Source organism: Megalops cyprinoides, chromosome 2 (genome assembly GCF_013368585.1).
Source record: "Megalops cyprinoides isolate fMegCyp1 chromosome 2, fMegCyp1.pri, whole genome shotgun sequence".
Lineage (NCBI taxonomy): Eukaryota > Metazoa > Chordata > Actinopteri > Elopiformes > Megalopidae > Megalops > Megalops cyprinoides.
This window is the reverse complement of record NC_050584.1, coordinates 46,322,089-46,346,868: the sequence shown is the minus strand read 5'-3', so window position 1 is coordinate 46,346,868 and position 24,780 is coordinate 46,322,089. Positions and strand designations below refer to the sequence as shown.

The 24,780-nt window shown below is 47.6% G+C and overlaps 1 protein-coding gene across 9 annotated transcripts in view; it reads left to right on the top strand.

The window, feature by feature from the left end:
* Positions 1–23,488, top strand: part of cdc14ab (cell division cycle 14Ab) — a 45,865-nt gene extending 22,377 nt beyond the window's left edge. For 5 of the 9 annotated variants that reach the window (XM_036520697.1, XM_036520692.1, XM_036520698.1 and 2 more), the window contains 10 exons: positions 3,336–3,402; positions 7,821–7,883; positions 8,823–8,910; positions 9,471–9,701; positions 11,147–11,285; positions 13,847–14,009; positions 15,625–15,725; positions 16,497–16,544; positions 17,717–17,848; positions 22,352–23,488. In XM_036520697.1, coding sequence (XP_036376590.1) covers positions 3,336–3,402; positions 7,821–7,883; positions 8,823–8,910; positions 9,471–9,701; positions 11,147–11,285; positions 13,847–14,009; positions 15,625–15,725; positions 16,497–16,544; positions 17,717–17,848; positions 22,352–22,400 — 1,081 coding nt within the window. In that variant the 3' untranslated portion in view covers positions 22,401–23,488. Of the gene's footprint in view, positions 1–3,335; positions 3,403–7,820; positions 7,884–8,822; positions 8,911–9,470; positions 9,702–11,146; positions 11,286–13,846; positions 14,010–15,624; positions 15,726–16,496; positions 16,545–17,716; positions 17,849–18,172; positions 18,223–18,971; positions 19,387–22,351 lie in introns of all 9 variants that reach the window. The other 4 variants (XM_036520699.1, XM_036520693.1, XR_005004698.1 and 1 more) reach the window with 3 other exon arrangements.
* Positions 23,489–24,780: the final 1,292 nt, after the last annotated feature.

Genomic DNA, 24,780 nt, shown 5'->3' with positions numbered 1-24,780 from the left:
ATGTTGGGGCAGTGTCTTATAGAAGGCCTGAAATAGCCTATGAAAGTGATGTGTCCCAGCAGCCCGATCCTAATTCTTCAGTTAGGCTCCATAATCGTTTAATGACCGGTTATTCTCCCACAGCCTTGTGTTTGTAAGTTTGTGGTGATTTATTGTACGTAGCGCTTGCTTTTCGATGCGGTGTGTTTGGAGTAACCCAGCTGTGTTTCTGCAAAGCCCTCTAATCTTGTGTACCGGATCAAGCTTTCGGCCACGGAGCGGTCTTGCGTAACAGCGGGGGTGGGGGGGAGCTCTCGCTGTACGTGTTTAAATATTTGTCACGGAATGGGGAAGTGGCGATGGTGACGCTGGGAACGCAATAAACACTACAGTGATACGGGGCATGAATGGCGCAATTGTGGAAGTCTTCCATCATTGCAAATGAACCCTTCAGTCAGTCACGCCGGTTAGTCTGTCCTTCCAGTGCATGGGGCAGCAGTGTAGCATAGTGGTAAGGAGCAGGACCCATAACCGAAAGGTTGTACCCTTCTACCCAGAATTGCCTCAGTAAATATCCATCTGCATGAATGGGTAATATGTAAAAAAAAAAAAAAAAATTGAAACCTATGTAAGTCGCTCTGGGTAAAAGTGCCTGCTAAATGCAAATAATGTAATCTGATGTAATGTAATGAGCTCTGCAGTTTGCTTGGTATGATAGAGTTTTATGGGTGCCACGGTTTCTGGTTCTCGTCCTGGCCCTGTGTGTCAATATAACACTGACAGTCACTTCAGTAACTCCTCTCTGTCTGTTGCATTGCTAGCGCAGCTTGTTTACAACTCTGTAGCTGAACTTTTCTCTCTTTTGCCTCCTTAAGCTTTCTCATCATTAACACCCTGCTTTGGCCCAGTACTGCTGATGCTGTCCCTGCTGTCAGTTCCTGTTATTTCAGCCATACCTCTTCTAAAGCGGGGATAAACCTGTGCAGTTGTGAAGCTGTAGAATGACCATAGCAAACATTAACTCCATTGTAATGAATCAGTCATATCTGTCATTCGGAGATAACATAATTGTACTGCTTGGGTGTGGCAGGGGGATTTGACAGCAAGGCAAGCATTTTTAGCATTATTGGCATTTTCGTAGACACTGTTACCCAGAACGACTTACATAGGTTAGTTTTTTACATGTTTATCCATTTATCCATTTAGCTGGGTATTTACTTGCGGCAATTCTAGGTTAAGTATCGTTGCGCAATTGCACAACAGCAGCGTCCCAGCGGGGGGCCGAACCGGCAACCTTTCGGTTATGAGTCCTGCTCGTTACCACTATGCAAAACTGCAGCCCCTAGGCAAGGAGCGGTGCTTTCCCAAGTTTCTGTCAGGGTGATTGAGCTCGCGTCAGGTGAGATTTACGACGTCGTCACCGCTGGCTGTTTGATCCCAAGGAAGAGCGGTGCCTGCTAACACAAGGTGAAGCCGCCGCAGGTGCGCGACGGCGAACGCGCCCTGTGGCCTGGCCCCTGATTCCTAATGCTGCGTGACATGTCAGTCGCTCTGCAGATTATAGAAGACATTCATGGGAGGAAATAATCATCTCCCAAGATTTAGACTTCTGGTAATGTTTCTCTTGGGCTCTGAGGCTGGAGGATGAAATGTTAGTTAAATGTTGCCGTGTCTTCGTTTGTTTAGTTCTTGGTCCGTAACTGGTGTCTGCCTGCATATTTCGAATTCTTAAGCTGCAAACAGACAAATCCAGTTCTTGGCTGATTTCTGCAGGTTTTTCAAAAATGGCACTCCACCATACAAACACGCACAGACTCACGTGCACAGGTACACATGTAAGCGTACACACATGCACACATATATGCATGTATGCACGCACACTCACAGCTACGCACACAGCAGTTTTACTTGTTTGCCAGTGGTCCAAGCCTTTACTGTAATACTGTTCGTGGGTTTTGTTACATGATGTGTGTAACACTGGACAGTGGACACAGGCATTCTTGTTCTTCTCTAATAAAGCTGCAAAGCTATTGTATGTGCATCTATGTAAGTGTTTGAGTGTGTGTGTGAGTGTGTGAGTGCATGCATGTGTGTGTACGTGCTTGTGGGTGTGAGTGCATGCATGTGCCTGTGTGTGTTAGCGCGTGTATGAATGTGACTGCATGCACTGCACGTCTATGTGAGTGGGTAAGTGTGTGTGTGTGTGTGTGTGTGTGTGTGTGTGTGTGTGTGTGTGTGTGCGCGCACACACTTGTGTGCATTTGTCTGACTGTGCACACGTGTGTGCCTGAGGCAGCATCTGCCGGCTGTGACACCCGGTGATGGAGTTCTGTGCACTCGTGGCAGGGCTTTGTGTGGGCAGTCCTTGAAATCCCTGCTCGGAGGAGGAGAGGGGAAACACTGGAGCTCTGACATTCACTTTCACACTCCACCAGCATGGCACCATCACACACAGGGCCAGGAGCCACATGGGGGAGATCTGGGTGCCGGCGAAGAGCACGTATTCCGGCTCTGACCTAGTTTTTCAGCAGCGTATAGTATGCATATGAAATGAGGAATTAAGCTCGTGCAGCCTAATTTGCAGCCGGCGAGAGCAGCTGGGGTTGAAATGTTTGGGTATTTGTGAGTCTGCTGTGTGAGGGTACAGAATGAGGATTAAAACCCCTTTTGGTATGATACAGCATCTTAATTTACATGGCATGCATTATTGAAAGAAAATCCGAAGAGACTCGGGGGACACACATTTGCTGAAGCGTTTGAAGCTGCTCCACAATGCTTTCTCCTGCGTCGCTGTCTACACTTCTAGGGAATTGAGTGTTTTTGATGCCCTTTAATATATTCTGCGTTGTGCGTGGGAGTGGTTCTCTTCCAGAGTCGTCCTCCTTTTCCTCTTTCTCCTTATGTTTCTCGGTTTCTTTTGCTCGCTTTCTCCTGCTTGAGATCCCCCCCTTTTCCTTGTTCTTTTTTTTTCTACCTGGCGAGCATATTGAAGGGAGGGAAAGGGGAGCAGCGAAATGCTTGTGCTTAAGGTTATCAAAGGCAGCGCCAAAGCGCTCACACAGAGCACTCTGAGCACCTGAAACCCCTCTCCCGCCGGACAAACAAAAACACACACAGACGTGAGCACTCGGCCCCGGGACCGGCATCCAGAGCGTAATCGGACGCTCGTGTGAAAAGTCTGTCTGTCCAGCGACCCGGCAAGGCGGAACCGAGTCTTTTCAGCCCGTGGAAAAATGACTGCAATAATTTCCCTGCGGTCCATTCACCGGGGGTCAGATCGGGTTCCAGGTGCCAGTCTCTCAGGTCCTCTGCGTTGAACTGAGTTACATCTCCCTTTGTTTCCCCTTGTTTTTCAGGGATGCCTCTTTCGGAAACTGCACGTACAACCTGACAATTCTCGACTGTTTACAAGGCATCCGGAAGGTAAGAGACAGGTTTGCCTATTTATTTATTTAGCGTATATAATATCAATGCTTTTGAATAGGACATGAATTTACACATTGGAAAGCACAACAAATAAAAAAAAAATATGGGAAAGGGGTGTTTCGGGGATATTTGCGGATCATAAGGCCACTGAGGCCGCAGTGCCCAGGGCAGTGCCAGCACTTTAACAAACAGACTGTGTGCTGGTTACATAACTGAGCAGGTGAGTGGGGGAGGAACCTGCACGTGGAGGATCATAGGCTGCAGGTGGGGCTTGTGTTTCAGCAACAGAGCTCCCCATAGGAGGGAGAGCATCTCTCGTCGCCCACCCCCCCCCCCCCCCTCTCTGAGCGGGTGACGGCTCTGAACTTTTGTCCCTGTCTCGGAGAGCGAGACAGCCCCAGCCACCGAAGGGCCCTGCATCCCTGCAGGCCAGGGTTTGTGCAGAGGTTTCGCTGCAGCATGGTCCTGTGCTGTCCTGACGCATTACCCCCCCTGCACCACACTACTGCAGCGTTCCTGTCCTCACAAAGAATCAAGCAGGGTTACTGACGTGTGAAACAAAGTGGCCTCTCTGGGTGATGAGTGTTCTGGGCTGTCCAGGTCTCGCCACTGACCGCATCGCATACTGTAGCTCTTAAGAACAGTGCTATTTTAGATTTGCAAGAATGTGCTAGAAATGATTTCTCTTAAAACTACATCTATGAAAAATCCTGGACACTTTATGAAATGAGTTCACTGCTAGCAGACTACCAGTACTTGCATGCATTGTAGAATTTCAACAACTTATACTGCTTCAGCGTTGTTTAATGTTAATTACCAGGAGTCCATAGCTGACAGCTTGTGGCATATTACAATAATAACTTGCAGCAAGCATACAACAAAGTCCTTGTATGACACAGAGGGGGCCGTTGGAATAAAGGCTTTCTTACAGCTTTATTACTTTGTAAAACTTTGAAAACACACAGAGGTCTCCTGTCTGGTCATTGTGCTTTCATGTTGTTTTTTTGCTGGTTCTTTCACTTTGTTTCTGGTCTCTAGCATGATGAGTTATACAGTAGGTTATGGTTATGGAGTGAACTAGAGACAAATGTCCTCACTGTTCTCCACAGTCTGATGGATTTTCAGGTCACAAGGTCAAGGGGCAAGAAGAAAGAGGCTTCTAATAGGCTTTTTGCTGCTTTCAAATCTCGAACTAGGCCGATTCTGAATGGATTTTGATTAAACTTGACACCCGTGTTGTCCTGCTCCCCCCCAATATCCTTTCCAGTTCCAGATTACAATGTCCCGAAATCCAGGCCAAAATGGAATTCCAGTCTGCAGTGTATTGATTGTTTAATGAAAAGCAATGCAGATGTTCTTCTCATTGTTCCACCAGTTAAAAGGTCAAACTTCAAGGCCACATAGACTCCATAAACAAGTAGGAAACAAGTTTCCTATTACTGCATTTAAAATTCTTCTACAGCTAACATCTGTGCCTGGCAGACACGCATTCTTGCCAAATTGTGGATCGTGGCTGATTAAGATTCTACATATAGTGTGGGGAGCGAGGGCTCTGTGCCACAGCCAGCTGGCAAGTGGAAGACCGGGCAGCTTTTCCTGAGCCCGCTGTCGTGGTGACCTATGATCGGCTCAGCCTGCAGTGTCCCAGAAGATCAGCAGGGACCGTCGCTACGTCCCCCAATCGCTCGCGACTAGAATGCAATGTGTGGCATGCTGTTCTCACCCGTGACGCTCGGCAGCGCGAAGGACGCGGTGTTCCTGCCATAGGGCGGGCTGGTATGCGCACGCCGCTCGGCAACGTGGCAGCGGCGGCAGCAGCAGATGCGGGCCGCGTCTGCGTGCGCTCGTGTGACACCTGCACAGCCTGGCGCTGCTGCTGGCGCTCCAGAACGCCTGTGTCCCTCCCCCTTCCCGCGGGACACGCGGCAGTCTGACCGGAATGTCTGAAACGTTCCTCCGCCGCATTCCTCTTCTTGGAATTCCACCTGCCTCCAGATACAATAACATCACCTGCGAGAAGAGCAGAGAAATTCTCTGTGCCCATATTTAGAAGGGGAATAAAAAAGGGAGAGGCTCGCCGCAGCGGTTGTTAATCAAACGGCGGGCTTCTGAAGGCCAAATGTTTCTCCTTTGGAAGCTGCACGACGGCGGCTCGCCTTTCGCCCGGGCTTCTCCCACACGCTCGACACACAGCAGACGCATCCCGTCTCCGAAAAGGACAGACTTGATTAAAAAGTGTGTTCCTGCCTTAATCACCATAATCAATTCTCACATTTGCACCGCTGACAGTGGGACCGAGCGCTGATTAACACCTCCGTTTAATGAATTAATTATGCGCCACACGCTTCTAATCTGTAATTCTCAGAAGCGATGGTTTCAGAGGAGGTGTTGAATAAGTGAAGCTCTTCTGGAAAACGCCAGCTAAAAGCGAGGGAGATTACCCGGTGCGGAGGGGGGAGGAGTGAGAGAGGGAAAAGTGACTTGGGGGGTAATGAGAGAGCTCTGGACGTTTAGGGAACGTGGATCCTCCCTCGGCCTTTCTCTGCCCTCACCTCAATCTCTTAGTCCAATTACTGAGGCCATACCCTGCGTGAGGTTGGGGGAAGGGTTAAATTGATTAAACATATCCCGAGTACAGAACCGTTACGTAACCACGACCTGAAAGAAAGTGCCAGAGCCGTCTGTTCCACCCACGCGTCGCGCCGTCAAGCCCTCAGTGCAGTGGACCGGAGAGGGTCCGCCCCCCCCCCACACAAGTGTTGCCCGGGTGAGCGGGAGGTGACGGGCCTAGGCTGTCATCTCTACCTCTGCGCTTTTGGCCCGCGTCATTTGTTTTTGTTACACGTCTGTAACCCAATCGGGGTCCAGGCTGCAGACGACCAGTCACCTGTCCTTTTCCTCCCCCCTCCCCCCACCAGCCGCTGTCTTTCAGCGCTGATGTTATTCTGCAACTGTCAGAACAGGATTCAATAAAGTCCTATTTCATGTGCCATGCGAGAGGAACCTTAGGTCTGTGTGGATATTAAATGTCAGTGCCTGCAACAAATACAAGCTGAGAGCAGTCACAATGCTTTGCGGGAAACGGAGAGAGGAGTATATCAAGCCTATACTGCTTTAAATCATTTTGCGATGCAGCCGCAGAGACAGACTGGCTGCCGGCAGGCGAACACAAGAAAATAGATAAGTGAACCAGACATAGACAAGACAAGACTGACGGCTAACGATAGAGAAATGAAGGTACACAAACAGCAGCGGAGGCGGCTAGACAAGGAGACGGGCAGGTGGGTGACGCTCGCAGCCGCGGGGAGACTCCTCCATGGTGACACAGGGGCTTATCTGACGTGCTTGGATAAGTCTGTGTTTTGCTGCTTGCTCGCGTGGCTCGGCTCCGTCCCCTAGAGCGCAGCACTTTGATTAATTGTCAGTGAATGTTAGCTGAGTGCTAGGCATTAGTCTGCTAAATGGGACTAATTGGTTAAGTGTGATGGCAGAGGCGTGTGGCTGATGACTAAAACGTCCCTGCTTTGGACTCCGCCGGAGTGGAAAATGTGCCATTTTATACACCGATCTAAAGGACCAACAGAACAAAAATTATAATGTTGATGCTGGGGTTGATGGTGGGGGCGCATAGCTGTTTGATAGATGTGTTGAAATTTTTTTGGTTTTTTTTTTGCTTAATCATTTCCGTTGGCTTCAGGTCTTGCTAGTCTGGTTTCTATGACACTGCAGAGCACAGAATTCTGATATTACCCCTTGTCTCACGTGTCTAGCACTGTATTTTTGATGCAGTGTACACTCCTTTGTGTGGGTTTACTTCTGAAGCACAACCAGTGATCTGCCACCATTTCTTCTGGCAGTTATGTTTGTAGTCAGTGTACATGTTGGCACCCGGATAGTTACTGAGAGCATACCGTTGGCGTCGAAGAAAAACATAATGGATAACTTGCATCACCTGACTCCTTCCTGTCCCTGTTTCAGACATTAGGGAGCGCTCTACAAACATAAAAAACAGCCAGGTGCCTCTGCTCCTGTAAGTGAACACCACAGTTCAGATCTCAAAAAAGCAGACACTGATAGGCCTGGGAGATTTGTTTGGCTGACAAGTGGGAAAGTGAGGTGGGGAAGGCAGGGGGATGTGAGCTGTGTAATGCAACAGGACAGAGCTAAGCACATTCTGGGCGTGTCTAGGCTGCCACACACAGCTACCATGAACCCCAGGCTGACAGGTGGGGCCTGGAAAATCCCTGCGAAGGGGACAGCGACCTGGTTTGGCCCTTGCCGGGTTGTCGTGCACCAAGCGAAAAAATGGCTGAATTTAGCGTGCTAGGACTGAGCACTGGCCAGCTGTGTGTGCGCTCAGAGCTGTTTTGGTAAAACTGACTAAAACACTTCCACCTGCGTTTCGTCTCTTTCAGGCCCTGCAGCACGGTTTCTTTGACTTTGAGACCTTCGATGTGGACGAGTATGAGCATTACGAGGTGAGACCCCCCACCCACTCCCAGACAGAGTATTCATGCCTGTTGACCGTGCAAGACTGTTCTGTTTATTGGAAACTGAAATGTGGATGAGTCTCTTAAGTTTTAACTGAAATTGGTTTTGCACAAAGTTAAAAAGGATAAGCAACACATGCTGGGCAGGGTATCCAAAAAAAAGAAAAAACACAGCCAGCACAGAAAGCTTTGCTCTCTCCCAACAAACATGTCAAAGGAGAGCGGTGCTCAAAATGTGCTGCAAAATGTATTCGATGCACGCATGCGATTTAGGTTATGTTCTGATGCACAGTTAAGAGATCAGTGATGAACTACAGTGACCTCTCAGCTGTGGACTGTATGCATCTTGCACATAGTATAGAGCACAGTGGATTGCAGGCACGGCTGGAGGCGTACTTTCAATGTCGCCAAACTTTTCAATGTCATCAAAGTCAACGTGTGTGCTGGGGCATGATCAATTCGTTGAGGTAAAAATGAGTGTGGGAAGAACAGAAAGCACCTGGAGCAGCAGGCCGTGCCTCTCTGGTGGCACTCTGTAGTCTGCCCCAGTTTGTTGCATAACGCCCACTACACAGTTGCGGATTCTATCCTCAGACGGCAGGGCCAGACCTACATTTAGCGAAGCTCTAATTTGGAGTGGTGCTGGGAATGCACACGCAGCCAGTGCCACGGGCAGCAGCAGACTGTTACAGTGCTGTGGGAACCAGAACACTGGTTTCGAATCCCGAGAGAGGCGCTGCTGTGGTACCTTTCAGCAAGCTGCTTAAGATGAATTGGTTGTCCAGCAGTAGAAGTAGATAACATGTAAAAAAAAATGTCCTATGTAAATTCTTATGGCTAAGAGAATCTAATGCTAATGCTAAGCAAATGCATAGATAAAACGCACCCTCCTCACCTTTGAAATGTCTCTGCTTTTGCTTTTGTCAGCGTGTGGAAAACGGCGACTTCAACTGGATTGTTCCAGGGAAGTTCCTGGCTTTCAGTGGACCACACCCAAAAAGTAAAATTGAAAATGGTGAGATGTTCCCACAGTTCCTCCTCCATTTTAATTCAGCTTTGCCTGAATGTTATTTCCTGGGACACCAGTTCCTTACAACACTAGTTGTTTCTCTAGGTACTCTGTTGAAAGATGAGTACTAACCAGCCTCCTGCTAAGACATCATTGTTTTTTTCTCTGATAAATAAATGCATTTATGTAATCCTGGATTTACCCGGAGAGGCAGAAATACCTGAATACTCAGAAATCATTCACCCGTTTTCAAATGCTTTGCAATGCACTTGTATAACACCAGGTGGAGCTAATGCTTTAGTTATAAAGAATGAATAGAATTCAGCAGGCCTACGAAGTGATCCCCCTGTGCTAGAGCTTAGTGACTAGTACAGTAAATCTCTGTAATTGATTTTAACTATGATATCATCCCCAGATGTTTGTTTGATGTTGATTCATGTGAAGGTAGACCTGTAGACTGAATGAATTCTGTACAATTCCTGAGAACTCTGTGTGGATGTCTTGGAGAAGAATTCCCAAAAAGAAGGAAACATATATGCCCCCCCCCCCCCCCCTCCCAATCTCAGGGTACCCCCTGCACGCCCCGGAGGCCTACTTCCCTTACTTCCGCAAACACAACGTGACGACGGTGGTGCGCCTCAACAAGAAGATCTACGACGCCAAGCGCTTCACGGACGCGGGCTTCGAGCACTACGACCTGTTCTTCGTGGACGGCAGCACGCCGAGCGACGCCATCACCCGCCGCTTCCTGCACATCTGCGAGAGCACCGAGGGTGCCGTGGCGGTCCACTGCAAGGGTAAGGGCGGGGGGCCGGGCACGGCAGCATCCCACGAGCGGGTTCTTCAACAGAGGGGGTCCTTTCGGGTTACAGCCCTCGCCCAGCCCCCCTGTTCATGTGCTTCTCATCCTCTTTCCCGCAAATAAACCTGTACCTAATGTTAGAACCCGTTTCCCATTGGACCATGGGAAATTGGAAGAATGCTTTGATTAAGATTGTCCCAAAGGGCTCTTCATTTGGTTGACCATGCACAGCTAGAAAAGAGTTCACAAGTTCATCTGCTCAAGTTACTCTGAAAATATGAAGTCACGGTAATATTTTGCTGTTCACGGGAATTAAAGTCCTGGGGCTTAATTTCCTTTGTCTGTCTCGGAGTCGTTTTAGATTAAGTGTTCAGACGTGGGGCAGAACAGAAGAGCCACCTGTGGAGTGTACAGTTTTTTAACTTTAGCTTTTCCATCCATCACCGTTTTCATGCTGTTCATTTTCCATGTTACACCAGCAGTGTAGTATAGTGGTAAGGACCAAGACTCATAACCGAAAGTTTGCCAGTTTGGTTCACTGCTGGGGCCACTGCTGCTGTACCCTTACAGGGTACTTAACCTGGAATTGCCTCAGTAACTATGCAGCTGTATAAATGGGTAACATTGTAAAAACTGTAACCTAGAGCATCTGCTAAATTCCAATAATGTAATCTAATGTAATTTTGTCTATATAACAAATGCAAAAAGATTTCTTTAGTTGCAAATCATACAGCGCAGATTTGTACGAAAGATGTGCCATAGTCCAAGCATCCACATCAAGTCCACCCCTAAAATGTGTGCTGGTCTTGGTGGAGGTTAGTCAAAATAAGATAGACATTTAGAAGCTAAAAGGGTGCAATGTGGGGACTGTCCCACTTGAGGGCAGTGTTTGCTTGAAATTAACATCAAGGAAAATAACGTTAAGGCTGCTGTCTAGTTGGGCACTTCTGTAGGAGTTGATTCAAAATTGTACCAATAGCGTTGTGGTCATACATTCTAGTGAAAAATGACGTATCGTTATGAATTAGAGAGCACGAGTAGACCTTCAGAAAATAAAATATAACTTTGCTTGGAAAAGTTTTGAAACATATGGTGTTTTCTTGAATCTTGTCCTTAAACAGTCAACAATCGGTCGTAACCTGACATCATTAGCACAAATCTGCGAAAAACTAAGCCTTTCTTGACTTCTGTGGATTAGCTCCGCTGATTCCACCCTTATCCCAAGCTGCAAACCCTGCTTTTGCCAGCAGTCACAACAAAGTTGGCGAGAGGATCCCGTAGAGTACTATGTCGCATACCAAATGTAGAATCTTGAGTATTCCAGTATTTGTTGTTAGTGATAATAAGCCATCTGTGTCGTCCTCCCCCCCCCCCCCCCCCCCTCTCTCTCTCTCTCTCTCTCTCTCTCTCTCTCTCTCTCTCTCTCTCTCCTGTGTGCAGCGGGCCTGGGCCGCACGGGGACCCTGATTGGCTGCTACCTGATGAAGCACTACCGCTTCACCGCCGCTGAGGCCATCGCCTGGATCCGCATCTGCAGGCCCGGCTCCATCATCGGGCCACAGCAGCACTTCCTGGAAGAGTGAGTGTGGTACAAAAGGAGGAGCAAGGGGGGGATGGGAGGCTGGTGGTGCCAGGAGGGGGGTAGCGTATGGGAGTGAAAGCAGAATTTGGAAAGGGCCTTTATGGCCTTGAAAAGTTATGTGGGAAGAGATATGACTCATGACCTCTATGCACTAGCAAGCAATGAAAAATGAAGCCCCTTTAAATCACTTCGCAAGCGAGAAAGAACAAAGTCAGACGTTTTGGTTTCTTATGTTTTGGTTTTTAGACAATCGAGTGAGGAGCTCAGGAATTGCATCTCTCTCACTCCCCAGGGCGAGGCAGTCAGTCATACAGAGTACAGAGTGAAGGAACACGGCAGTGTGGGGAGCTCGCGGCATGCTGAAATGGCCTTAGGCTGTGAGAACTGTCACATCCTGGTCTCAGGCAGCCGTGATCTCAGGAGTCCTCTTAGCCGCTGTGCTTTCGGCCTTGCGTTTTGTATTCTCAGCCTTTTCTTCTTTTTTTGGTAATGTGCTTAATAAGACAGCTGGATACAGATGTATACAATCAGCATGTGAGCTTAAGTTCAGTGTTTCTCACCATTACACAGCTGAAGCTTCAGGTTTAGCCACAGATAATGTCACTGTACCGCAGTGAAAATTAGTGCCTTATATAACTGTATAGTAAAGTTTAACTTTTAATGACATTTAACCCTGCTCTTGAAATGTACACCCAGGCTGTATCTGCTTGGCCTGCGAATATTTGCTTGTTAAATGATTAAAGGTATAGCTTCAGAGAACATGTTATTTGTTCGTTCTGTTTCTTATATTTGAGGTGTCCTCATGCACAGTTCAGTATCTTGGACTTTCTTGTAAGGCCAGCATTGGGTAACCCAGTCCAGCTGATTTGCTGTGGGCAAGCTGCTTTCTTTTTTTTTTTTGTCTTTTTAACACTTTTATCATTTAAACAACAGCAATGATAGAACACTTTAAGTTGACTGTATGTGATGAGAACAGACTGTTTTTCTCACTGATGGGAACAGAAAGGAGTTAGTAGCTCTTATGCAACAGGGGAAGCTGAGTGTCAGAGCACTGAATCACACTCTCGCAGGAGGGGAGGGGAGAAGGAGGACGAGGCAGGAGGTCAGAACTCAGGGCCCGATCCGTGCGTGGAGCAGTTTCGACAGCACTTTGGACCCGCTTCGCAGCAGTGTTAGGCGTGTGTGTGTGTCTGTGTGTGTGTGTGTGTGTGTGTGTGTGTGTGTGTGTGTAGAAACACAGTGAACTGGTTTAGCCCTTGGTCTGTCATCTCTGAAGGAAAGCAGAACTCTTTCATGATGATGCCATTGTTTGCCTTATCTTCAAAAAACGTTCCAGTGGTTGTTTTGGAAGAACAAAGACCAAATTAAAATAGAGCAGGGAGGTTTGAGTGGATGCCAGCGTAAAGGAGTTTCTTGATGTGGAGGTAGGCTGGGGCAGTGGACAAGGTGGCTTTATCTTGAGGACATATTTTCACCCCTGAGTACTTGGTGTAGGCTGTCATGGGGAATTCCACAGAGAGGTGTGAGGTCACTGAAAAGGTCATGCCCACAGTGCCCTGGTCACTGCTATATTAAACTTGGATCTCACTGCTGTTACGCAGCTTCATATTCCTAATGGATCTTAATGAAAATACAGGGGTTACTAAGTTGACAGGTAGTAACCTGAACTTGGCTGTAGGACAATGTTCTGAAACATGGACATTTGTCTTTAGATTAGGTTTAAGTTAGATTTAATGTTACAGAGTAATGCGTTCAAGAATAGTAATTGCAGGGCATGATGTTCGTTTTTGGAGCCATCTACAAAATTACAGCTTTCCAAAAATGTTTTCTGCAAATCTGCCTACCTGTAAGATATTTCAACTCCACAATGCCAAACCATCAGATTTTCCTTGGCCCCTAAAATCAAATGTAAACTTTTCAATATCTATTAACGTAACTTCAAAATTATGGTTCTGAAATTAATAGAATGACAGAAAGCAAGATAGTGTGGATGGCATGTGTTCAGAATTGGATGTTAAATGCAACACAAATGCTGTTGGATATGTAAAGGAAAGTAGGGCTGATGCTTTTTGTAGTGTTAATCGAAGTGCATAATGTGCCGGTTTTAACTACGTGTCTAGAACAGCACCAAAGTGCTCTCAGCAGCATGCCTGTCAATCCACTGCTCAACACAGAGCACACATTGTAGCATAACACCCCTACTCCAAATGTTGTCAAACATTGTCAGCCACACATCTCAGAGGGGGAACTATTTGCTGCTACTGTGCTACGCACTGTGAACTCCTTTCCCCTGTCAAAAGCATCTGTGTGCATCTGAAACTACTACTACAACTATGCGCACCTGAAGAACAGGATTCCAGTCCATGTGATTAGCATAAATACCTTTTAGTTATAGTGTGCCATACTCATACTGAACCACCCAATCAGGGGGTTCTGGATGCACTTCTTCTGTACCTGTAGTACCTCTAAAATCTGTGTGATAAAGAGGTGGATGGGATGAGGGATGTGAACAGGCACCTTATCAGGGTTTGCTCTCCCTCCTCTGTCCCTCACCCCAGGAAGCAAGCGAGCCTCTGGATGCAGGGAGACATGCACCGCTCCAAGCAGAAGCAGAGGCAGCTGGACGACTGGGGTGTGGCGCACGTCATCTCCGGCATGGACGACCTGACCATCAGCAGCAGCGCCGCCTACAAGGCCCACGCCATGGATCACGCGGAGGAGGTGAGGGACCGCCACCGCCAAGGGTGTCAATGCTTAGCGCTCCTCGCCTGGTGCAGAGTCTCAGGCAGAGAAGCATTTGGTCATGGAGGGGGGTAGAGCAGCACCATTTTATTTGGCGCATATACGCAGAGATGCCTTTAGTTTCATGGCATGGCTAGCAGTATCATCTGAGCGTGAGTCACACTGAATCACATTTCTGTGCGTGGGTGTCCGCTTAGCACTCCTCAGAGACGCTCTGCAGAGGGCCAGTGAGCTTCAACTGTTACAGTGCTGGGATAACGTTCCAATTCAGTCTCTTACCCCTCTGACACACAATGCTGAAATTTGCATTCACTTCAATTCTCAGCTTGACAAAATAAAACTGATAGAATACTGGTATTCCCCCCTAACACACACACACACACACACACACACACACACACACACACACATACAGACACACAGACACACAGACACACACACTTTTTAATAGGGTATGAGAGGCATTAGTAATGTAGCAATTAATGCTACAAGTGCAGCACATAATTGTAAAAGCACTGACGTTTTAGTCATCTAGACGAATTCTACTAATCAAAAGCTTATTGCATGTGAGTGTAATGGAGAGGCTCGATGACTCTAATGTGTTTTTGATAAAACAAACTGCTGTTCTCCCTCAACATGCCCACAGCTGGGGCCATTTAAAACCGGAGGCGGGGTGCCTGACCTTGGGCCAGCTCACTGAAGAGGGACTTTTCATTCCAACAAACCGAGAGTGGGACAGCATCTCCCATACGAACCACAACAACAACTGAACGCTTTCATATGGCTTTATTCTAGCAGAACATGACAATCCTGGCATGTCCTCCATGAGGACTTTGTCAAAGCACATGCGCATGTTCAAAGTATATGAAGAAAACATGAACACAATCACTTTTAAATAAAGCTGTGTAAAAGTATTCAGTTCATGTTATGTGTGGGAGGTGCTGTCCCACTTCAGTTTTGCTGAAGCAGGGGTTGCAGTTACTGGAATTTGTGCTGTTGTGCGTGTAGACCAGGTTGAAACTGCAGTTCTGTGTTCTGATGGTAACTGGGCCTGGCTGTCGCACCAGCTCAAATTGTGTAAATTAGCTCCTCCTGTTTAATTGAGGAGGCTGAATGTCCAGCCATGAGATTTGTTGAAATGTGAGATGTGTTGAAATAGAAACTCCCTCATGTTGATTGGCTCCTGCATTAGAGGTCAGCGTGCCCAGTCTGGGTCAAGCTCTTCCCACGGTAACATTCACACTCATTCTGTGAACTGAAAGGTCGTTAGAGAAATGAAATATTGATAGAACATTCATAAAAGTGATAAGGTCCAGATAATATACAAGAACGGCCTTGTTTTCAGTGCTTTGCAGCTGCTCTTTTGGTCTTTTGGTCTTTTGGTTTTTGTATCAATTTGTAGGGGAAGAACCACGGGGGGGGGTATTGTGATATGCAGAAGTCATGCGGAACGGTTATGCAGGACTTGACATTTGTGGTTTTCCAGTACTTGCAACATACCAACTTACCCTCTAACTGTTAAGGCCGAGCTTAACGAATATTCGGTAGTGCTGTTTCACTCTCGTGTCTGACATGTCCTGTCTCCTTGTCACAGAGTGACTACGGGGAGAACGGCATGTGCATGACTCAGGGAGACAAACTGCGTGCCTTAAAGGGCAGGAGACAGCCCAGGTCTGCCACCACCGGAGCCCTCAGGTATGCTGGGAAATTGCACGGGCACTCCCAAGCCCACGCAGCGAATAGACGAGTGTCAAGGGCTCGCCCCCGTTTGTGTTCCCCCATTTCATTTAGTAACCGACAGCTTTTTTTGGTGTACTCCACAACACTTAAGAAACAAAGATTAAAGGGCTCGGCGAGCAGCAGAGCCCCGTTCTCCAGTGTCACGCGCTGCTGTTGATAGGATGATGTGGATGGGGGTACATTGCGGCGTCTGTGAACCACGGTCCTGATGTGCCAAAGCCTGACAAAAACAGAAATAATAAGAAAACAAGGGCAGAAAATGTCTGGTCTGTGCCGGATCGGTTGGCATGGTAACGGTCTTTGTCTAGATGGGTTCTGTGTCAAAGTAATCTAAAGATGAGCAGAGGAAGGGTGGTTTTGTTCCCGGGCAGGTCTGGTGAAAAGAGCAGAGTATCTTCTCCTCTAGTATCCCGCATTTCAGGCAGCTAATACTTCAGTAGACTGATGCTTTGAGGTGCAGTTTCCATGGTTTTTCACACCAGCAGTCATTTGGGGAATTGGTGTTTTGCTAAGTGTTCCAAGATTTTTCCTCATGCATGCACAGCCATTATCTTTACTCAAGGAAAAAACAGCCATTGAAATTCAGCTTGAACTGTGAAAAAAGCAAAGCATTGACTATATTTGGTAAAAAAAAAAAAAAACATTGGCTGTATTTGCCTAGTGTGGAACATTGCAGTACTGTTTTACCCCATTTTGATGCCAAGTGTCTTTGCCTCTATTTTTCAGGCTAGAAGACATGAAAATGCACACCAGGTCTCCCTCCCAGCCCTTCAGGTACTGTCTTTTATGTTCTTTCTGCTTTGTGCCTTTGGATATGCCACGTGCTCCCCCGTGCAGGTGCCTGGGGGCCCCCCAGTGCGTGCGGGGCATTCAGTTCATAGAGCGTCTAGGATGTATACAGAACCAGAGGACCCTTTTCACCGCGGTCCCCATCGATGACCGGCGCAGTCTTCAGCCAAACGCACAGGAAAAGGGAAAAACAAATTCACGTGGGTGCGCCCGGAGATGGAGGGGCCGGGAGGAGGCCCCTTTGTGCGCACGAGCGAGATCGGGATGCAGATGCAGCTCAGTGCGTGTGCTAATGCGCAGCTCTTAATTAATTTCCTCTAAAGAGCAGTAAGTGAAGTGGCCTGTTGTGCAGCACTCTCCTCATACTCACCGACCCCTCCCCCCCTCCTTTTTTTTTTTTTTTTAAAGAGGTGAGGCACGGGGGCGCACGAAGAGGCACGGGGCACATGAAGAGCCCCGGCCGAAATGAATGCGTCACTCTCCTCAAGAAAAGGCCCTTCAGCCTGGAGAGCCCGCTGAATTAGTGCAAACAAGCGCGCTCAGACTGCTTTTATTAAGTGCTCTGCTGCAGCGCCTATTAAAAGCCCCGCTTATTCTTTGTCTTTTCCCCCCATTGTTATATGGTTTTTTTGTGCGAGACTTAAAGGGCCTCACGTACTGTGCATTTCACGAGTGCTGTCTTTAACTCCTTCATGGCTGGGGAGCGTGTTAGGTAGAGTATTCTTTAGATGCACACTCCGTTTTCTACAATTAGGGCTTCAAATTGTGGTGGGGAGAGGTACAAAGAGCTGCAAGAGACAAATAGAGGTGGAAGAGAACTGTGAATGCTTTAAGCTCCACAAGGAGCAAAGAGACAAGGAATGACGACACGGTTAGCCATTGGTATATGGTTGACCAAGAGCGGCCATTCCTGCCCTGTCACTGGTTGGGTCAATTGACTCAGTCTGGTCTGAACTTCTATCATGCATCAGGTGAAAGTTTTAAGAAATGAAAAGTCAGAAATAGGCTGCTCATAGCGCTGTCACATCTCAGTCTGAATGGTGGTCCTATCTGCTGGTCCTGTTTTACAGCACGTCCATGTGTGTATGTGCGTGCGTGCATGCGTGTGTGTGTGTGTGTGCTTTACTGGTTGTGACTTCCTGTGGGTTGTCCCCCAGCAGGATGAACCCCGCGGTGAGTGGCCCGGGCTCCATCTCCCCCCTCAAGTCTTCCAAAGTCCCCCCCTCCGCTTCCGCTACCGCCAAGAGGATCAGCAGAAGCTCCTCCTCCTCCGCCTCCAACCTCAAGAGGTGAGCCCTCATTCACTTCTTGCCGTTCAGTCCCTCTTGCCTTCTCTCCCCCCTCCCTCCCTGCTCCTCTCCCCAGTATACACTCCTTCCCCCCATCCCTGAATTTTCCTCCCATTCTTTTCCCTCCTCTCCTCTCCTCTCCCTTTCCCTTCCCACATTTTGGAATCCTTCACTTTGCCTTATCTGTGACTGTCTCTTCTTTGTGACTCCCACTCCTTTGCCTCCCTCCTCTTTTGTCTCCTGCCCTGAGTTTCTCTTCTAACCAGCTTTCTCTCTCTGTTTCTCTCCCCTTGTCTCTCTTTTCTACCTCTTGCCCCACCTCAGTCCTCTGGTGGTATTTCTGTGTGACTACCCCCTGCTCTGAGACTGAACAGGTAGATGGACCGGCAAGGACGCTTGTGTTGCTGCTGCTGTGTGTCTGTGTGTTTGCGTGTGTTTGTGTGTGCGTGTGCGTGTGCGTGTAAGCACATCAGTGACAAGGCCTGCCATCTTTGCCTTAAAATAAACACGAGGAGGACGTGTTAAAAGTGCAGTAGCTGAGGATATGGAGAGCTCCGCTTCAAGAGAACTCCCAGATTCTTTCCGTTTATGTGTCTGTTTTGTCATCATCTGAGGCTTAGAGACTTGGCTCACCAGGTCATTCAAATGAGATGCTCTAATAACATTTATAACAATCCTCATAAGTCCCTGACACAGGCATGTCTCTTCCCAGGGTATAAATATTGTCCACTTGTGTAATGAGGTTACATACAGGGTGACAGGGTCAGCTGGGGGTTCTGCTCCTTAATGTGATTGAGAGCAAATGGATATATTCAAACCGACATTTAGAAGCAGGTGTCCTTTGCCTGTCAGTGCTTTTGGGAGCACAGATACATTACCAATCAATTTTGTGCTTTGTTTTAAGGTGCTTTTGTCCCTCACCTTCATCCTTGAGTAAATAGTACACTTAGCGCAGGGCAGCCCATATGCTGTGCCCCACCCCACCCCTGCAGCTAATCTTCCCTCTGTCCAGCCCATTGAGTGGGCCCTGGGGGGTCTGTATGTCATTTTGTCTTGTGCATTTGCCTGTGCCTGTTTATGACCGCCGACCCTCCCCCCCCCAATGTTTGTGTCCCCGATTCAGCTTCTCCATAAACACCAGGTTAGCCAGCTCTTTAGGCAACCTGTACGCAGTGGACGATGACTCGAAGGGGAAAGGCAAGCTGGCCACCCCCTCCTTCCCGTCCTCTTCCTCCTCCTCCTCCTCTCCCCCGGTGCGGACGGGCTTTGGCCACGGCTACGCCAATGGCGGCTCGCTCATGGCGCCCGCCCGAAATTTCCACTTTGAGGTCAACAACAACAATCAGTATAACTCTTCCGCCGCCGTCGGCGCCGGCACCGCCGTCCCCGCCGTCCCCGCCAACTCCAGCGGCCCCGGCAAAGGCCCCGCCTTCGGCCCCGCGGGACGGCTGGGGCCGGACGAGTTCGGCCTCTACAGATCCCCGCTGTACTCCGGGCTGACCGCCCCCTCCACACGCTACCTCAGCCGCTCCATTCCCGTAAGTGTGCGCCCCCACCCCCCCCCCCAATCCAACAGCAGCATCTTTCTCTCCGTCACCTCGTCCTCCTCCTCTCTTGGAACCTCTCTTTGAACCAATCTTTCATCTGATCTCTTTTTTTTTTTTTTTGCATGTATGTGTTTGATACATTTTTCATTCTTGCATCATTTTTTGATGAAACAAATACTCTCTCGCTGCTACCTCTGCTGCCTCTAACACCCCGCTGGTTCTGGTTTGTTTTAATGCTGGATGCTTCCTTGATCCTCTGCTCTGCTGCAGTTCTTTGCGCCTGGGCAACACGGGGTCATCACAGCCATTACATTAGTATCTCGATACTTTCAGTGAAGGTTCAAACAGCGTTTGGAAGGAGATTCAAATTGATTGTGTTCAGGGGAACTTTGGAACATTGGAATTTCTTCCGCAACCCACTCTTAACACTGAGCTTTGGAAAATATTACAGAGGAAATGATTTCGCAATATTCGAGAGAAACGGTGTGAAGGATTTGAATTACAGAGCTAAAAAATGCACACATGCAATACAGGCAGTCAGCAAAAGAGAATCAAATGAATCATTTACCTTGGAAATGACTGATTTTTATCACTACAGGAGATTAAAACTGGTCTCTGATAAACTTGGGGAATTGGTCCAGTTTGGGGCATGTTTTATGCTAGTATTTACGATACGGTTGGGTGGGACTTAACTGGGCATGGCGAACGCTCTTTATCGCTGATTTCCCTCCATATTGAAAAATAAACATTTTTTTTTCTGGGTTCTGGCTTAAACACTAAAAGCTACTAACACATACCTTCCAATGCTGCTGTTAGTCAGAGGGAGTTTGGCTTGAGCACCACAGGGATCTTTTTCTTTTTTCTCCATGTGTCTGTGCCACAGGGAGAGCGGCCAGTGCTTTTTGCTGACAGACCATGTCCACCCTCAGAGAGGCCCCACTCTCTCTATCACGACTCAAATTCCTGCTTCTCGGAGTCCGTTTTTTCCCTCTTCATTGCCCTATTTTTTTTTCCCCAGTGTTATAAATTATGTTAGAGTTTATCTCTATGTTTTTTCGATTTTTTTTTTGTTTTTTTCCATTTTTATTTTGTCCAAGGAATTTTGGAAGCCATTCTATCAAATACTTTCAGATTTGGATTTTGAGATTTTTTTGGATTTTTACAACATTGATTGATCTAAACCTTTTCAGTGTGTTTTTTTATGTTTTGTTTTCAGAACTGTGGTTTTGCTTTCGTTGGTACTTTAAAACCAGTGATTTGAGGCCGTGACAAGATCTGTTCCTCTGGGACGGTCAAGGACTCCAGGCCTAAACCGTACCCCTGGAGAGAGGGGCAGGGATACAGTGTCCTAACATGATTGGTCCTGCCTGGGGAGCAGCGGGTGCGATCTGAAAAACACATGCCTGATCTCCTGCAGGCTTGCTGAACTTACAGCAGATACGACAGTGAGGCTGGTCACATGACCGGCTCAATCCGCTGTGCTGCTGAGCTTCAAACGGAGGTGTTGGAGCAACGGTCCCTGCAGCTCTCCGGACACATGTTCACCAGCTTCGGCTGGCTAAGAAGACGAGTGAAGCTCTGGTGTTTTGTCCCATCCACGGGGAACTGGAGGCGTGATGAACACTTTCCCAGGAGGGGTCTGTTGGTTTTGGTCGAATGCCAAGTCTGGAATACCTCAACGATGAAGCGTACGCGTTACTTGTGTAGGAAAGATTGACTGTGTAATGATCCGCTTCCTGCGTGAACCCCCGTGAGATTCCCATGTGCTGGAGCCGAGTCTTCCGTTTATAACTGTGCCTCTGCTACGTACATCATCTGTAATCTGCAATGTCGTACCAACGCGGGATTTAAGAAGTGGGACACGCAGCAGCTGCTCATCCTTTACTCCTGAATTCCAAGCAGCGTAGAGGATCATTTTTCCCTCCCTATTCCTCTGAACTGTAGGTGTTGGAAGGAGCAAGCAGGAGCAGAGCTTAAGCTAGCCTCCAATGGGACGTGTGTCTGATTGGAGAGCCAGTCAGCTGTCCTCCCCTCCTGTCTGCGGAGTGCCCGCGGGAGCTCCTTCTCCCCGGGGTTGCACCAAAATCAACCTCACCTTCAGATTAATGACCCAAAGGCCTTGAGCATTATGAGCACTGGCTAGGTTACACCACTGTTGTGATATTAGCGCCAACAGTGTTCATAATGTTAAAAGTACCATACATTGTATTACATTACATTATTGTTATTTAACAGACACTCTTATCCAGAGCGGCTAACACATATTACAGTTTTAGCATGTTATCCATTTGTACAGCTGGATATTTACTGAGGCAATTCTGGGTTGTGTCTTACCCAAGGGTACAACAGCAGTGCACTGGTGGGGAAATTGATCCAGCAACCTTTCAGTTATGAGCCCTGCTCCTTACCACTGTCCTACACTGCCACACATGTTAGCATGTTAGTGCGGAGTTTGGAAGACAGTGGTGAAATTGCAGTGTTCTCTTTCCCTTTTAGTAGTGGAGTACCACCCTGTTAAAGCCTAAACTCTACCCCCCCAGCTGTTCATGCCCATTCTGCAAATCCTTTCCAGACCCCACCCCACAGCTGCGTGCTTCAGACACATACACTCCCACCTGTCTTCTCCAAGACAAGGCCTCCAAAACTGTTCCATTTAAACCACGTTATGTTTCTCAGAAAAGTGACTGTTGAGCAAACTGTATGTATATGCGTGTCTGTTTACATTCATATACAACGTGTGCATCTGTCTGCTTGTAGTGCCTGTCTTTCCAGACATTCATGCAAGTTCAAAATTCAGTTTTTCCTTCTAATGTAGGTAGCACTTTCCCCCAGATCATTTTAATATGGCATTTTTTAGAATGATTTGGCAGTGCGCGTGGTTTTTATTTATGCTCTACACTGTAATGCGTTGTTTTTGTGATTCACGTTATTTGTCCTTTTGTCTCTCGTCTTGCAGTCCCTTCAGTCTGAATATGTTCAATACTAAAGGGACAGTGCTGCGGTGACACTGCAGACGAAACCCGCCGTGACCCGCCTCTCAACCCCCGTCCTGGGTGTGGCCGTCGAGACCCCCTGACCCCCACGCCTACACCCGCCCTTTGGACTCCTGGCACCCAGCGCTTCTAACCGTCTACAAAAAGGGAAACGAAAAAACCAGGAGGTGCCGGGCCCCACACACCCTCTCTTTGCAGCTGGACGGGTCACCGCTGGCAACCCCTCATCCACAAGCTGGTGTCTTTTTCGCTCCAGACCCTGTTCGGATGGGGGGGCACTGGCAGCTCCAGCCCCTCCGAGGGCTTCCAGAAGGGTTGTGCTTTTTCTTTCGGCCTCAGGTCTTAATTAATCGTAACTGAACTCATTGTTCAGGGTGGAAGTCAAATGCATTTTTTTTTTTTCCCGTCTTTTGGATAGCTGATAATTGAAAGGTACCTTTCAAAGCCTGCAGGCACCCTCTGGCGTGCTGTGAATGAGCATGCCATGTGTGCTGTGTCTGTGCGTGCTTCTTCTCCAGGAAGGGTGTTGAGGTGTAACACGCTTCTGTACGCACTCCTCCTGTTACCACAACTCAGCTGTCCTGCTTTGTAAATTTCTTATTTTCTATCTAATGTAAGCACATACTTTTAACTGAAAGAAGAGGATATTTTTAGATATGGATTTTATACTATCTACATACATAACATATATTTTAAGCTTGGATAACAAATATATATATATATATATATATGTGTTTATATATGAATTGCATTTTTGGGTTTCAAGAACCGTCTTGGTTTTTTTTTTTTTAAATTCTCTGTTTCTTGAGTGTACTTTGGACATATCTTGCTTGGTGCATGAAGGTGTTAAGACTGCAAGGGGTGGGACATGTATTAACGAAGCCCTGTTTCTAATCAGTCGAGTACTATCAGTGCTCCGGCTTTGAAGGGGAATGTGAAAATTGATTTTTGAGAGTGTGCAGGGTGCGTTCCCTTGTTCTCCTGAAAGGGATATGAAAATGGGTTTTTGGAAAGTGTTGAAGGTGTGTTCTCTTGTTTGCCTGGAGGGAGGGTGGAGATGGTGGGGGGGATTGGGTGGACAAGCTTACTTATTTTTCCTGGGGGCGGGGGGGGGGGGGGGGGGGGGGGGGGGGGGGGGGGGGGTGACTGAAAGCACAGCTCACACCCTTTCTCTATAGAAGGAAAAAAAGAGGAGGATTCCATCACCTGTAAGAAGCGAGCGCAGCCATTCCATCACTGGGAGATGTAGAAGGGGGTTAACACTGTCAATAAGAAGTGTGTGGCACATACTGTTCAACACCATTTTTGTGTTTTCTAGGCTGCACAACAACCTTATCATTACCTGTGCCACATTAAAACATTCTGTCTCTGTCAGGACACTGCAAGGAAGTAGTCAGTATATTTTGGTCTCTGCATCCTTACAGTTCAGCTGAACACATTCTAAAGGCATATCTGTGTGAAATTATAGCTGCCTGATGTGTCAGATAGCTTGCTCCATCTCCGGTCTGTGGAAGTGCGTTCTCGGTGTGTGACTTCAGACGTGCACACATACGCCGAAACAGGCAGGACCGTCTAAACCCACGCGCATCTATCTTCCAGCATACTGTCATGCTGTTTGATAATATTTGCACATTTGTCTCCCACACCCAATGAGCCAGTTAAAAGCAGCCACGTGTTAGAAACACACACAGCCAACCGTGAGAGAAGCGCTCATCCACAGCCAGCACAGAAATGGATGGTGCTGACAGGTGCAGTTTTTGGAAAATGCACCAGCCTTCCCTAAATGGCCCCCCCCCCCCCCCCCCTCCCTTCCTCCCCTCCCTTTCTCTGGAAATGGTTCTGCACTCGCTTCAGCACTTAATCTTCCCACAATGAGATGCTGCAGAATGTAATTACAGTCTGTGAAAGGACTGCATGTTTTTCTGCTGGATTTAAAGCACACCTTTTTTATAATGTTATTCTAACAGCAGTAGCATGGTCCATAGTTATTGGCTTGATTATGACAGCGTATTTTTGGTGCACATGTATGACCAATTATGTCAGGGAGGTTTTATTCTCTTTTTTTAGTCTCTTTATGATTTAAGTACAGCAAAGTAAGACTAATTTCAGACCACCTTCAGTGCTAATGCAAGTTTGTCGTAACAGTGCTGGAAGATTATAAAAAAGACTTGGTTGGACTGGGGAACCTTTTCGGTGATGTTTATGGATGAAAATGTCTCTCGGGAGGGAATGTTTACAGCATGATCAAAATGGTCTCTGTTTAGGCACAAATACTCTGTTTTAAAAAATAATAATAATTTTAAGGTGTTTACAATGAAATACATAATATTGTCACACCTGTTATGCAGCCTCCACAGCCACCATCAGTGACCCCCCCCCCCCCCCTCCATTG